Source organism: Aspergillus tubingensis (genome assembly GCF_013340325.1).
Source record: "Aspergillus tubingensis WU-2223L DNA, scaffold_6, whole genome shotgun sequence".
NCBI lineage: Eukaryota > Fungi > Ascomycota > Eurotiomycetes > Eurotiales > Aspergillaceae > Aspergillus > Aspergillus tubingensis.
This window is the reverse complement of record NW_023336280.1, coordinates 1,616,085-1,631,448: the sequence shown is the minus strand read 5'-3', so window position 1 is coordinate 1,631,448 and position 15,364 is coordinate 1,616,085. Positions and strand designations below refer to the sequence as shown.

The window sequence follows — 15,364 nt, the reverse complement described above, 5'->3', positions numbered from 1 at the left end:
GCAGGTTGCAACTAAACCTGCCGGATCGTAAGCTTTAATTGTGTTCGGACCACTGGTTGCTGCGGCGGGCTGCTAATGCTCCGTGCTGGAACCAGGGCGCGATCCACTGCGCAGGCCAAATCGCCGGGCTCCATGCCAAGGGGCGCTGGTTTCCCTGACGCCTCAGCCGACCCTGTTGCTAGGCCAACCACGCCATTGTTGATCTGAACCGTGGGCGATAGATCGGGATAGCTTCATCATCTCCATCCACCTTTCCCTGGTTCCCACCTCTAAATACCTTAAAAGACTTCCTTGGTTCTTACCCTCCCATCTTCCCACTACCAATTCGCGTTGCAGGGAAGCTTCTTATAAGGGCTTCGATTGCATCTTCAGTTTTGCGACTTGTCCAGCGCATTTTAGATAGCTGTCGCAAGAAATCTTCCTTTGCATAGATCTAGTGCAGAGGCTGCGTTAATTCCTTAACTGCTGCGCTTGCTTTCGTTCTTTCTTCTGCGTCTTCTTTAACCTTTTTTTCTTCCTAGCGTGAGTGTTCTAATTGAGGAGATCACCGACTGACACCACTGCAGGGCGGTTCATTACCATCTTGTCGGCCCAGCCGTGTGGCTAGTATTGCGTGAGGTTGGTAACTCTCGGCGCTGGATGTGAATTCTTTGCATAGTAAATCGGTGCAGAAGGCTTACGCATTTAAATCCTCTAGATCCGACCAAACACCAAGGTCTGTCAATCCGTCGGTCAAGCACCTTGCGATAAGCGCTCGAAGAAAGAGTTCCTTTTTCGCCCATCATGCTGTCCACGGCGCACAGCAACCTCCATGAGCGACATCGACAACACAGGCGGCAGATCTCGACGCCGTCCGCTCTTGATGCCGTGAAAGCCCCCAGTCTTCCGGCGCAAGCGATGCATCGTTATCATGCCCATCGTCGGGGACAGAGTTTTGACAACAGAGCTTTGCGTGTCCAGCGATCGCAATCCATGCAAGATGGTACAACTCATACTACTAACACAACAGTACCGCAGCCGCATCATCCGAATATGCTTGGGGACAGCCAACACCAACGATACCTGTGTGTAGCGCAGCCGTCGTTTCCCCAACAATCAGCTCCCATGCCCGTTATCACCGACTGCTTCACCCCGGAAGAGGTGCAAAGCCTTCAAAGTCACAATGGCCAGGATAGTCAACCAAGTATGGCCTACCTGAATGCGCCCTTCGGGAAGGACGTTCCGCACATGAACATGCACTTCGACCTGATGCAGCAACAACAGATGCACAGCGCTAAGGTTCCGTGCGGATCTGGAACGGAAGGTCAATTTTTCGAGACGGGACTTTGGGACTTTTACCAGCCAACTTTTCCCGGTCAAGCTGATGTAAGGAAGTTATCGGTGCAGTCGGAAGCTACTCCGTCTCAGCACCCGCATACGCCTAAGCACGGCAATACACGTACGTTGATGGCTCATAAGGTCTCTGCTAAGCGCAAAATACTAATGCGTTGTGCAGAGTATGCGCCGATTACACCAGCAACAACACCATTCAAGCAAACCGTGGGCCTAGCTCAGTACAGTGGGGACATCCAGTCAGGATCCACCAAAGACCAGGGTAGCGCGATGCCCGGATCAGCCCAGTCGTCGTACATGCAGCGAGCAAAGTCTCTCCAAGGCGTGGCTGGAACTACTTTCACGCAGCAGAAGTTTGATGTGTCCACCCCCCCGAACACAGCATCATTTGAAGTGGATAACTTTGATACCTTTAACTATGAGCAGGGTTCTAGCTTTGAGGTTCCTAAGTCGGAAAGTCTTTCACAAAGCCAGTATGCCTCGTCGTCGTCAGCATCGTCATCTTTCATGTCATCTCCCGAGCTTGCGGCTATGCCTTGCCCCGAAGACGGTGCAAAGACACCAAAAGTACCTATTTATCCTGCCACCCCCAACCGTCCGCACCACAGGAAGACACCCAGTGCAACACCTAGCTCAGCGGCTAAGCCGAAGCTTTCTCCCCGCGTCGCATCCATTGATAACTTGAATCTCGACGCTCGCGTACAAGCCTCAATCAAAGAAACGGGTGTCACCATTGACGAGATTGCGTCGTATATTCACGGGCCTGACCCGGAGGACGGAAAATGGGTATGCCTGCACCCGGGCTGCGAGCGCCGCTTTGGAAGAAAGGAGAATATCAAGTCACATGTGCAGACCCACCTGGGCGACCGCCAGTACAAGTGCGACCATTGCAACAAGTGCTTTGTTCGGGGTCATGACCTTAAGCGTCATGCCAAGATTCATACCGGCGACAAACCCTATGAGTGTCTATGTGGTAACGTGTTTGCGAGACACGACGCCTTGACTCGACACCGGCAGCGTGGTATGTGCATTGGCGGCTACAAGGGCATTGTGCGCAAGACAACGAAACGGGGTCGCCCGAAGAAGCACCGACCAGAGATGGATGAGAGGCAAGACAAAGCATCGAGAACACGCCAGAGGATCGCAGAGAAGTCATCTTTTGACTCGTCCACATCCGAGTCCTCACGCAACACGCCTCCTTCCGAAGTCTTCGAGAACATGAGTCTCCACGGCTCTAGCCCGGCGGAAGAGATGCCGGTGTTCAACAACCCCAACTACTCGTTGCCACCAGAGGTTTTCACGTTCACGCCTCCTGCATCTCCCGGATACAGCGTGGGAATCAAGCCGTCGCCTTCTCGGGACGAGCGATCGATTACCCCCAGCTCAGAAGACGAAATGCTTCCTTCCTCCCCATCAAAGCAGCCTCTCGAGAGCCTCGTCACGGACTCCAGCTTGCCCTACATGTCTGATCCGGAGACATGCCCGTACACAGATGCTTCCGGTGCTGCCAGCCATTCTCTGTCGTCGCCCCATGCCGCTCCCACCCTGTCTGAATCATCTAACGGATCTGATCTCGACATTTTTATCAGCCAAGGTTCGACCTCTAGTTTCGGAAAGCCCGAATTCGGAGACTTGGCTGATTCCGACATGGCGCCATTCCCTGACTATGTGAACACGACGTCCTTTGAAGGTGGTCTAGAACTGTTCCCCAACAAGCCCTTCTCCTCGGGCCCCGTCATGGCCGACGACTTCTTCTTCCAATTTCAAGTGGACGAACAAGCCTCGGATGTTATGACCAAAGAATTCTTCATGGATTAAAGAGCAACGACCATAACGGAACAAGAACCTAAATAACGACCGACAAGAAAGATGACACGGAAAACGAAAAACATCAAACGACCGGCGAATTTTGACGATGCAACGACTCAGGCTTACCAGCCAAATGTGCAAGACTTTTAACGATTTAGGACCGCAAATGATTTGGAACCCATGCATATAAGACGCGAAATGATTTTTATGCCTTTTCTTTTTCTTCTACACTACGACACGAGAACCATGTACAATTTCCCTCCCTCATTTCACTTCTACGACCAAACTCATTTCAACGACCAATTTTATCCACTGCAAACTGATGAACTGTGACAACAACAAGAACAACGTTTCCAAAAAGAACCATTGTTTTCGGGCATATGAACTTTCTGCTTTTTCTCCTTGGCGCTTACTGCATTTGATTCTTTTGTTATCTCGCGCAACGACACCATGTACGACCACCAACCAACCACCATTCTGAACCCCGGGATTTATCTGCAATATCTTGGGAGTTTTTAGTGTTTGCAAGATAAAATGACTTTTCTATGTTTTCTGGCCAGTCAAATTATGGAGTTTTTACAGGTCGTCCGTTCTTTTCTTTATTTTATCTGACTCTTTACGTGTTGATTGATCTTGATGAATGTTTGTAACGTCTTTTCTTTGTCTCCTTGATGAACCCTTTTATGATGTTATGCTATGTTATTGAATCTGATTTTGTTGCTTTTTATTTATTTCCTTGTGTCATTTGGATTTGCCTTTAACTGCTGATGGATTGTGATATGTGAACCGAAACGGACGAACGGGTTGATCTGTAAAAACTTCTATCTTCTTCATCTTTTATGCTACTATTGCATCTTTGTTCTATTGGCTGGCATTGCAAAACAAAAGTCATTTTGATACTCTCCTTTGGTTTGGTTGCTGACGAAATTTTACTTAATCGCCTACCTACTTACCCTGCTATCATCAATTTTGTCTTGGTGGTTTTCGCATGGCGCTTTCCCTCCTCGCCTGTACTTTAGCTTTATGATAGAACTGACTGACTCCCCATGAATGTCAATGATGCTTGAATGGATTGCTCTGTTTTTTTGTATAGTTCTATAGGTTTGTTTCATTCAGGATATAGGTAGTACTAGTTAACAGTGTGTATGATTTGTATAGTATGCCGGAAATGCAAAATATATGGAAACATGTATGATTCTATGTGCGTTTAGATGTTGTATATGGCAAAAAGACCGAGAAGGGAAAGAGAAAGGAAGTGGAAGCGGGATCATGCCTCTCTCCATGTAATGGAGAGCTCGAGAGGATGGTCGTCCTGCGTCGCGAAGACTTTGCTCTTCGTTGGCCCTTTGGGTGCCTTGTCTGCGAAGAAGGTTGTGTTGTCGTTGTAGGCGAGCATGCCGTCTTCGACCTGGAAGGGGTTAGACAAAGTCTACATCAGGTGTTTTGGTGGGGTGCACGTGTATTTGGAAGGGATGGGCCGGGATGCTTACAGTAAATTGAGTCGGGGACCTGATGAACCCGCCGCAGGTGAAGACATCATGCGAGAACCCGCAGTCTCCTTTGCTGGATTTCAGGGTGACAGTGTCATCTGCGGAGTTGAGAAGAGCCGTTAGTGAGTAACTGCCCACCTGATGGGGGGAAACATCGCGGAGAATACATACCAGACGCCTTATTGGCCGTGAAAGTCGCACAGGTTCCCGAGGTGAACCATGCACCGTGGCTGATGATGCAGCCTCGCTTCTGGCCGTTCGTTGAGATCATCAGGTTCCCTTTTCCTGAAAAGGGAGCGCTCGGTGCGGTCGGCTCAGCAGGTCCGCGGGATGTCTTGGTGGGCTCGTGACCGTTTCGGGGAGTTTTGGGAATGTAGTGGATGCCGCTGCGGGGGCAGTTGGATGTTTGGCCATCTGTTGTAGTTGTTAGTTTCAGTCACTTATGAGGTGGTTTGTTTGCTGACCTGGGTCAGATGGGACGAATTTGCCCGTCTGCAGTGGCCCGGCAATGTTGAAGTAGTACCAGACTTCGTTGATAGCCTGGTGTCGGCATCGGACTGTCACCTCGGCACCATGGGCCTTGGAGAGAGCATTGACAATCTCATCACGAGTGTAGGTTTGGGTGTAGGAGGGGGTAATGCCGGCTTTGGCGAGGGTCTGAAGAGATAAATGTTTAGTTCCCTTTATCTTCAATGAGTGCAGGGAGACAGACCTCGTAGGTGGGCAGGGTTCGGAAGACTTTGACTGTCCGGTCGAAGTAGTCTACGACCTCTTGCTGTGGGTAGTAGTCGGTGTAGCAGTGAGTCTCTAGCGTGCTGACACAAGTGCCGTGCTTGTTCCACTCATGTTCCCAGAGATTCGCATCATCGCCCCTGAAGTCTTTCCAGAAGTCGCTCATGTAGTCCAGTAGATCTCCACGGCCAGAGTCGACTAGAATCAGCGAAATGTTGCTGTAACGTCTCCCGGAATCGCAGTACTGATCGAAGCCGCCGTTGCAATGGTCGGGCCTATGAAGTGGGGAACGCATGTCAGTACTGGATGGCAATAACATAGATTACATAACTGATATGGGTTGTGAAGACTGATCAGAGTTAACCTACCAAAGTCCATGAATAGTCCAGGAATCTGCTGGGCCAATGGCCGGATCAGCATCCCAGAACTGCGTCTGGAGCATTTGTCCGCCGGGGTAGTTGAAGCAGCAGGTATCCTGGCCATGGTACTGAGCCTTGCAGCTCACTTCGGAGGAAGGACATTGCCGGAAAGTGGCTTCAGACGAACTATAGTCTGAAACCGACAGCGACGAGACACCTAGAGTTCCCGTTATAGCTTTCAAGACCTGTTGAGGTCCTGGGACACTCTGAAGCAGTCGGTCCCTTATGGAGATGGCGGTGGACCCGACCGCACTAGTGCTACCGGTATCAAGCATGGGGTTCTGAGGGCTGTTGTTGCTGCTCAGCAAGGAAATAGAGCAGACAATACAAAATAGAAATGAAGATGAAACTCTCAACGAAGCATCAATTGGCAGAGCAGTGGAAGACAAAGGGGGAAGAGAGGAAAGAGGCGAATGATTGAGTCCCAACAGCAGCAGCACGTGCATCCATCCCATGACTTGGTCTCCGTACCTGAGTCAGCGGCTTGTGATGTGACTGGTCCGATAAGCACCCTATCGTCGATCTCCCCGGATTGACTTGAAGCTTCTCTTATCGTGACCTAATAATGCATGCATATCGGAAATTGGACAACGCCTGGGGTATCATATTCGAAGAACTCCATGAGATGAGTATGTACATGAGTAGAGATGGTGGTTACATTCGAGAATTAGCGTCCAGTAATCTGCTCCTTCTTCGCCTCTTGTTCGTGGACGCGCTCTTTCCACAGCCGAAGGACCTCAAATCCTACCTCGACAGCAATGAGTAAGATGATAATCCACTCGAGGCGGAGTCCATGTGTTTCGCTCAGCCTTTCACGAAGCACGCTTGCGATTTCCTGTGCATAATCCATCTTCTCGTTCAAGAGCTTGATACGGATCCCCACATCGAGCGCTCGTCCTACCTGTTCATAGTACCCTTCTAGTCCCAGCTCATGCCGACTGTCCCAGAAGATATCTGGCAGGGAGTCTGTGAGCTCCGAGTACAAGTTCAGCTGCGCACGTACACTGAGCAGCTGACCCGTTTTGCGAAGTATGAAGTCCCGAGTGAAGGGGAGACGTGAGCCCTTGGATAGGAGCGTGGGAATAGGTCGAGTAGACTCAAAGTAATTGGCCAGGAGAGATTCCAATACAGCCAATTTTGTACTGCGAGCCAGCCCTGACGAGAATGCCACCTTTGTAAGGACCGTATCTACAGACTGCCGAGCGGGTAAGTGGGAACTAGGCCCGTCATTACCCGGCTTGGTCCCCAGGATGATGGTGTCGCCCTTAATGCTGCTATTCTCTCGTTGAGAATCTTCAACATATTCAAGGTCCTCTGTTTCCAAGTCATCAAGGTGGGCCCCCTCAGCTGCAGGTAACAATGTCCTGGTTGCCAAAAAGGAAGTAAATCCTTCAGGTAGTGCCCATGCGACCACGGTTCCCGAGGGAAAGACAAACACATCCCCCACTTCGCTCGGTGACAGATCTAAGGTGTTCGGATTGCTCTGGCGGCGGATTGAGTCTAGGGGAACCTCAATGTGGACAACTTGTGGATACAGACCCGTCTCGTAGGGGTCCGGCTCGTAGCCTCGCTCCTGTAGGATGTCTCTGACTTTGCGAATATTGAATTGTTCAGCTACGGCATATGCTGTTACGGTCTTCTCATTGATAGATTAGCAATTATCCAAGGACGGTCGTGGCTCTTGACATTGGCACCTTGGGCTGATAGAGCCCCTGCTCCCTGAGCTGGGCTTTGGATAACATTCCATCCTTCGACCGTTGTGCCTCCACTGCAACTCTCCGGAGTGACGTCGATGCGGCCGGCGACCTATTGCTTCTTCTCCTTTGTTTCTGGGATTCTAGAACTGCCTCGTCGGTCGTGTCGCCATTTTTCATTTGCTTCTGATAGAGATATGCATTGGATGAGAAGAAGTCTTTTCGCCGGGGATAGCTCAATGGAGGGGTAGCGTGAAGATATTGGCTTCGGGGCTGCCTGAGAAACTTGACAGCCGAAGGCCGTGACGAGAGAGTGCAGAGACGTGGTCTTGCGAACATGATAGCAAACCAAGGGGAAAGAAACTCAGCCAAGCGCCAATTTCAGCCGTAGGGTATTACCAAGAGAAAGCGATGCCATAACGAGGCACGTCCAGATCCGGAGAAAATCTTCTGAAGCTTTCTTTATTCGATGAGTTGTGCAGCAGAAAAGAAAGCCGGGATGGGGTATGGATGAGTCAGCAGGGCCCTAGCTGGATGCGGTGACGACCCTCAATGAAGCTCGCCCGACCGCCGGCAGTAACTGTTAGTTATCTACCCCAGCTCTGTCTAGCTATGCTTCTGCTCGGCCGATGGGTGCCATGAAGCTGCCCATTGTCTGCACCAATATTCCTCACCTTTGATACTAGCTTCCTGCTCTCGCCATGGATGCGCCTGGCGCGACGCAGGCAAACGAGAGTGTCCCTCAGGACCGCCGGGACTCCGATCCCAATAACGTGGGCGACAATACATACCCGGACAGCGGGCGGTCCGACCGGGTCAATGACGAGGAAGACAGCCACAATGGGACCCAGAGTGAAGGCGATGATATCGACAAAGAACACGACGAGGACGGAACAGAGGAGGAGACTGATGAAGAAGAGGACGAGGAGCCCCGGCTCAAGTATGCATACTTGACCAAACACCTGGGGGCGGTGTATCGCAATGGAGATGCAACAAGCTCCTTTCTCGCGGCTGGGGACAAGATGGTATGGTATCCAGGCATTTCCTAGAAGGCGCATGATGCTGAGATAGTGTCTAGGTAATTGGAACGCATAATGGAAACATTGTAAGTAGCACTGTTACCGCTTCGAATGATTGGAGAACTGACGCCGACCAGCATGTACTATCCGTTCCTCAAATGCGCTCTCTTCGCGTCTACCATGCGCACTCCGCCAGTATTACCTCGATCTCAATATCTCCGTTCCCTCCTCCGTTGCCCAGTCTCAGACAAGAGTACTTCAGCAGAGTCCCCGAAGACCAGGAATATTCGGCGCGGCCGTCGTCCGGCACAGCTAGCCTCCGCGGCCGGCATCGACCAGCTCACCAGCAAAGCCTACCTGCCACGCCATCCAATTCGATATACATTGCCACATCTTCTATGGACGGAAATGTCTGTGTCGCATCATTAGTTGACTCCAAAGACGTTCTCTTGCGGAATTTTGGCCGGCCCGTGCAGGCTGTCGCGCTCTCACCAGAGTACAAAAGTGACAGGGCGTTTCTGTCCGGAGGACGTGCAGGCGACCTGATACTTACAGTGGGCGGAAGAGTTGGTGCTAGCACGAATTCCACAACAATGGGAGGTGCTGCGGCTACGGCTTCGAGTTGGCTCGGATCTTTGGGGCTGGGAGCCAACACCGGCAAGGACACTATCCTTCACAGTGGGGAGGGCGCCATCAGTACGATCAAGTGGTCTTTGTCGGGGAAGTACGTCGTCTGGGTTAACGAAGAGGGCATCAAAATTATGCGATCGAACTTGTACCTCGATTCTTCCGATTCTGAGCTTGCCTGGAAGCGAATCAGCCACATTGACCGGCCCAACCTTCCAGGCTGGGAGGAAATGGCGGGAGTCTGGAAGGCTCGTGCTGAGTGGGTGGACGAAAAATCATTGAACATCGACACCGGTTCAAACAGTCAAGGAGGATCGTCTACAGCTCAGTCGACTGTTGTCAGAGAGAAGGTGGAAAAGTTGGTAGTTGGCTGGGGAGGCACGGTTTGGGTCATTGACGTATATCCGGATAGACCCAGCAAGAACAACAGGGACCTGAAGATCGGATCTGTTGAGGTCTCTACAATCTTGCGGACTGACTGCGTTATATCTGGCATCTCGCTATATACCCCTAGTCTACTGGCCGTCCTTGCGTACATTGAGGCGGAAGAAGACGTCTCGGAAGAGCGGACCAAGCTAGGAGGTCGCCGTCCGGGAACGCGCCGCCGGCCAACGGGCTTGGAGCCTGAACTGCGGATCATCGACATCGAAACAAAGGAGGAGCTTAGTGCTGATACCCTTTCAACCAGTCGCTATGAGACCCTCACTTCCTCAGACTATCATATGTGCGTCCTGCCTCCTTGGAAATCCAGCGCTCCTGTTTCGCAACGTGGCGCCTTAGAAGCTCTGGGGAACGGTCTCTGGGATGCAACGCTCTACCCGGCACGTCTATTCAACTCTGCCGCTAGCATTCGCAGTACAACGAGCAGTGACAAGGGATCCAGCCGGGCGCCGAGCACTTTTGCCTCTCGAAGGTTTTCTTATGAGGAACCCCTTTCCAAAGAAATCCAGGACATTGCAGGGAGCGTGGGCCCCAAAATCTTCGTCCACAGTCCATATGACTGCGTTGCTGCCCTGAAGAGAGACCTGTCTGATCGCCTAGCCTGGCTAGACGCGCACGAGAGATATGAAGAAGCATGGATGCTTCTCCAGGAGCATCCTGAGGCGGCGGGGTCGGCGACTGACATGAACGAGCAAATTCCGGAGACGCCGTCAAGATCGCAGAGCAGTAGCGTTGGTGAATCCTTCATTGACGATAGGTCTTCCATCACAACCACTGGCCGGAACATTGCTTCTACTCCTGCTGTCGAGCAGGAAAAGCGCCGCATTGGCGAGTTGTGGATCGAGCAACTTGTTGATGAGAACAAATGGGCGGAGGCCGCCGAAGTTTGCGTGAAAGCAATTGATACCGCGAGCAGGTGGGAGCATTGGGCTTGGACCTTCATTAAGCACGATAAGCTGGACGAGATCTCGTCTGTCATGCCCGTCAACTTGCGCCCCAGTCTCCCCGCAAACATCTACGAGACCATCTTGGGGCACTATGTCGAGCACAACAGGTCAAGGTTCAGCGATCTTCTGGACTCCTGGCCTTTCGACCTCTTTGACGCCAATAATGTCGCAACAGGAATTGAGGAGCAACTGAGGTATGACTCGGTAATCCCGGACACAGAGGACTGGCGAGTCCTGACAAGGTGTCTTGCCAAACTGTACCTCGCAGGAGGCCACTACGGCAAAGCACTGCACTGCTATATTCGCCTCCAAGACGCCGACACAGCGATGGCCCTGATTAAGGACCACCGGCTGCTAGACACCCTCACCGACGATATCCCCGCATTCATTCTCATACGCGTGTCCAAGGAACAGCTGAAATCAGCACCTGTCGAGGAACTCGAAGAGCTCACCGCAGAGCCCATCCGGCTTCTAGTCAGCGAAGCATACACAGGCATAGTCCGGCCCGAGATCGTGGTCGATCAACTCCAAGCCGCAAACAAACTCCTATACCTTTACTTCTACATGCGGGCTCTCTGGCGCGGCGAATCACTGCCTCACGGCGCCGCAAAACCTCGCCGCGGCCACTTCGCCCACATCCGAGACGCGGCCAGCAAGCTCGCTGCCGACGAAGGCAAAGCACTAGTCGACAACTTCGCCGATCTAGCCGTAGAACTCTTCGCAGACTACAACCGGCCCCTGCTGATGGAGTTTCTCCAAACCAGCACCTCCTACTCCTTCGACATGGCCGTCAGCATCTGCGAAGGGCGCCACTTCACCCCTGAGCTAATCTATCTCCTCTCGAAAACGGGACAAACCAAACGCGCCCTCAACCTGATCCTCTCCGACCTCAAGGATGTCTCGCAAGCCATCCAATTCGCCAAGTCCCAAAATGAGCCCGACCTCTGGGAAGACCTCCTCGACTACTCCATGGACAAGCCGCGTTTCATCCACGGTCTCCTCGTCGAAGCCGGAACCTCCATCGACCCGATCAAACTCGTACGCAGGATACCAAGCGGCCTAGAAATCGAAGGCCTCCGAGAAGGTCTCACACGGATGATCCGTGAACACGACCTCCAAGCCAGCATCAGCCAAGGAGCCGCCAAAGTGCTCCAAAGTGAAGTAGCAGTAGGCATGGACACGCTCCGACGCGGCCAACGCCGCGGCATCAAATTCAACATCGTCGAAGAGGAAAGATCCATCCCTGGCACTCCCACCACCACTGCCACTGCCACTGCCGCCGAAGCAACTGAAAAGGACACCACCACCGCCACCAACAAAGCACTCAAAAGCGACGCCGACACAGAAAAGACCTCTTTCACCGCAACATCATCAACCACCGCATCCCAAGCAGGTAGATGCGCAGGCTGTCATCGCCCGTTCCGCGCCAACGGTAAGAACCCCCCTCACCTCTTTAGTACTTCTAGAAAACTCGACTCATTTATGATCCACAGAAAAAGAAATCCTCGTCGGCTTCGCCTGCGGGCACATCTTCCACCTCTCACACATCCACGCAACATCGGAGAATCCCTCATCCACAAGCACGCCATATACTCGTTCTGCGGTGCAGACTCCTCGACCGTTCTCGCCTGCGCCCGGACAGACGCTGGATGAAGTGTCGATGAGTGCATCGCGCACGGTCGGACCGAAGGTGACGACTGCGCGGTTGTTGAGGGATAGGATTGGGGATGGATGTAGGATTTGTGCGTTGGCGAAGGAGTTGGAGGCGATTGGAGATTCCGAGTCGTAGGTTTATTCTGCTGTCTGTGAGTGTTGGTGTGTGGCTTTGTGGATGGGTGCTCTGGGGAGGGGGGTACTGTAGCTTTGCTTGAGGTGGGAATGTAGATTTGTCGGTTGCTTTGTGTGGCGACATGAAGAAGAGGGGTTCGGCTTTACTATTTTATTTTGATGGTGAGGATGCTTTGAATCACTGGAAGGTATGAGTGCTGATGGGATTGCAGGTATTCATTTGTTGAAGGGAGCAGTTGAATGATGGCCCTGTCATTCTACCAGTGTGGGGCTGTAACCACGGACAGTTTCACTACATGTCACATAGTTCGCCTGGATGGGTGTATGTTTAGTCTTTAGGAGATACCCATGGTAGCAATAATCTACTGCGCAATTGAGACAAATATTAAGGCCCGTAAGGTTTTGAATTAGATCAAGCGGTATCTTGCCGCGATATTAGTTACAACACTCCGTTGAGAAATTCAAATAGCAACCCCTTGTGAGGCGCATCTCGACACAACGTTAGAGCAAATAAATTGAAAGAAGAACAGAGAAAGAAAGAAGCACGCTCCGTCTGAAGATTAAGTTCAACACCACCAGATCTTCGTACACAGCTCAGCTGGGAACGAATTTCAAAGAACTGCTGGTGAGCGAAAGAAACATCTTCAGATACGCACGAGACTGAAAGCCAAGGCAACTGCCAACGCAAAGGCGGACGACGCCATGCCCTCATAGTCATTGGCCTCGTTGGTGGTAGGGAACGAGGGGTGCGCATGAGTACGGGTGCCAGTCGATGCAGTGGTATCAGTGCTGACTGTGTGATTTCCATGCTGCTCTCCAGAACCGACTGAAGAAGTAATAGAATCATTCCCATCACTGGGAGCACTGTGAGTCCCGGATGAGGTAGGATGGGGCACAGTGGTTTCAGGCACAGTCTGAATTCCAGTCATGACGGATGAATGTCCAGTCGCCACAGACTTGGTAACTGACACAAAAGTGGTATCAGAGGTGACGTGAGACTGGCCGGTAGGGATCTCAGTTGAGCCTCCACCAGACAGTTCAGTAGTACGTTCCGAAGGAACCTCAGTGCCAACACTAGTCATAGTAGGAGCAAAACCAGTCACGACAACAGTCGGAATCAGGGTAGGCGCGGTGACAACTGTTGGGAGGGATAGGGTTCCGATGGTGGGAGCCACCGGAGTCTCCGTCTCACAGATAGTCACAGTCAAGATGTCTAGAGCTGATCAGGACTCAAGTTTCTTATCAGGAGGTCTTCCAAGCTTACCATCGTTACGGGTTTTGCCAACTCCCTCGGGCTTGTTGGCCTTGGGCCGACGATTGTTGGACTTAGGGACGATGACCGCGTGGTGAGCTATATTATTGTCCAAGCCCGGTCAGTATATTGGACCCTCGGCGACTATCTGAGTAGTACTTACGAGCGAAGGCAGCCTCAGTCATCTCGTAGTAAACACGCACAAGATCATCGACGATATCTAAGAGCGTTAGCAGCATGAAGAAGACAGTTGGAGTGTAGTACCTACTAGCACTGCAGCCGATACTGGCGAGGAGCCAGATGGCAAAAATGATCAGATAGTTCACGTTCATTTTGAACAAACGCTCTGAAGCAAAGATCTTCAAGTTGTAAGGAACAGGAAATAAACGAACAATTGATGATGGTTAGGATTCTTGATGATGGAGCCTTGATAGAAAGACTGGGGAGCGACGGAAGGAGGACGGGTGAAAGACTGGGGAGAGGGGTGGGAGAGAAGAAAGGAGGAGAAGAAGGAGAAGAAAAGGATTTGAGGAGAAAGATGAAAAGAATTCGAACGTGTTGTGTGTGTTAACAGGGTTGTGTCGCCGGGGCAAATGGTGTCGTTTTGGAAAGTGCGACGACGACATTACCAATACGGCAAGAGCAGTGTAGGCACCGACGACCAGCAGTTGAAGATGGGAAACGGTGCTATACGGGAGGAATAGAGGTGCGTATGGTGGTAGTCTCTGCACAGCAATTCACATAGGGCTCGATCACGCTGATAAGATGGTGGCGTTTATGGGGTCTGATATCCACGTGTTTTCACTGTTATGCACTACGCTAAGGGCTCGGAGTTGAACTTCCGAGTCTTTGTTCAGTCATAATGATAGAAGTTAATCCTTCTAGAATAACTTTATGGAATTTTAGGTGTCAAAAGAAGAACCATGCAAAACAGGCACTCTATCGATGCATACGGGGTAAGCCATCGGCAGCCGGAGACGAACTACGCCAGGTCCCACACTCAAATTCCTCCATACACAATGAGAAGCAATGAGCCCACCATTACTGACCCCTATTAAGCAGTCTACCTATACGCAGGGGCCAATGATTATCGTCCTAAACTTTCTTGACCACAAGCTAGTTCAGCCAAGCTTGATCCCGTTGAGCTATAACATGAAGTTATCCCCGAATAAGCCACACCGCAAGCCATCAGACACCGATGTCTCAGATCGACCAATCAGTCTCTGCCATCGAGAAACAGAAAACTGGAGCATGGGGGATCTCAGTGGCAAAATTTGCTCTTGATCTCGAGCCGTTCCCCCCTCCGAGCTTCCTTTAGGCATGTTTAAAGGCAACCTTAAAGCAAATCGATCCTGCAGTGACCCTCATACCAACGGCTACTAGATGGCAATCCCTGCACCGTGCAGAGATATGTTCGTATTGAGATCTGGAAACTTTATACCAGTGGAGGATCTTGTACTACTCCGTCAAGGAATCCGACATGGATGATACCCGACCTCAACGGTCAGTTGACCATGCAATTTCAGTACCAGATGTTATTCTGACATACACGTGCCAACCATGCCAGCTATATATAATTGACAGTCCACACTGCAGCCTTCAGAATCATCAAAGTTCGTGTTCGCGCACCATGTGACGTTGATTTTAGGGCCCCCTATCCGCAGCATCGCCGGAAACTTACCTCTCAGGTGTTGTTTCCCGTATGGAATACTGCGGTATGGTTGGTATGGAATGGACAAGCGTAATTCAGTAACGGTTTCTGGTGTCAAAACTAGCGAAAAATACAGCGACAGACAGAGACCCCACATCGGCAC

General features: G+C 51.4%; 5 protein-coding genes across 5 annotated transcripts; 2 read left to right on the top strand and 3 right to left on the bottom strand.

Moving 5' to 3' along the window:
• Window positions 1-783: 783 nt before the first annotated feature.
• On the top strand, window positions 784-3,150 carry ace2 (putative C2H2 transcription factor (Swi5); the record flags this gene model as incomplete). Its single annotated transcript, XM_035499418.1, has 2 exons — window positions 784-1,438; window positions 1,496-3,150. 2 exons carry the CDS (start codon window positions 784-786, stop codon window positions 3,148-3,150), a joined length of 2,310 nt encoding a protein of 769 aa, XP_035355311.1.
• Window positions 3,151-4,408: 1,258 nt separating this feature from the next.
• AtWU_04306 (T2 family ribonuclease) lies at window positions 4,409-6,057 on the bottom strand (the record flags this gene model as incomplete). The annotated part of the gene is made up of 6 exons (XM_035499417.1): window positions 4,409-4,549; window positions 4,632-4,729; window positions 4,803-5,045; window positions 5,096-5,288; window positions 5,344-5,638; window positions 5,732-6,057. The coding sequence occupies 6 exons, from the start codon at window positions 6,055-6,057 to the stop codon at window positions 4,409-4,411; spliced, it is 1,296 nt and encodes a 431-aa protein (XP_035355310.1).
• Window positions 6,058-6,449: 392 nt separating this feature from the next.
• Window positions 6,450-7,815, bottom strand: AtWU_04305 (RMD1 family protein; the record flags this gene model as incomplete). The annotated part of the gene is made up of 2 exons (XM_035499416.1): window positions 6,450-7,418; window positions 7,477-7,815. The coding sequence occupies 2 exons, from the start codon at window positions 7,813-7,815 to the stop codon at window positions 6,450-6,452; spliced, it is 1,308 nt and encodes a 435-aa protein (XP_035355309.1).
• A 362-nt stretch (window positions 7,816-8,177) lies between these two features.
• Window positions 8,178-12,299, top strand: AtWU_04304 (CLH domain-containing protein; the record flags this gene model as incomplete). Its single annotated transcript, XM_035499415.1, has 4 exons — window positions 8,178-8,501; window positions 8,555-8,581; window positions 8,633-11,942; window positions 12,004-12,299. The coding sequence occupies 4 exons, from the start codon at window positions 8,178-8,180 to the stop codon at window positions 12,297-12,299; spliced, it is 3,957 nt and encodes a 1,318-aa protein (XP_035355308.1).
• Window positions 12,300-12,942: 643 nt separating this feature from the next.
• Window positions 12,943-13,882, bottom strand: AtWU_04303 (Stm1 family protein; the record flags this gene model as incomplete). The annotated part of the gene is made up of 4 exons (XM_035499414.1): window positions 12,943-13,511; window positions 13,563-13,649; window positions 13,714-13,770; window positions 13,819-13,882. The coding sequence occupies 4 exons, from the start codon at window positions 13,880-13,882 to the stop codon at window positions 12,943-12,945; spliced, it is 777 nt and encodes a 258-aa protein (XP_035355307.1).
• Window positions 13,883-15,364: the final 1,482 nt, after the last annotated feature.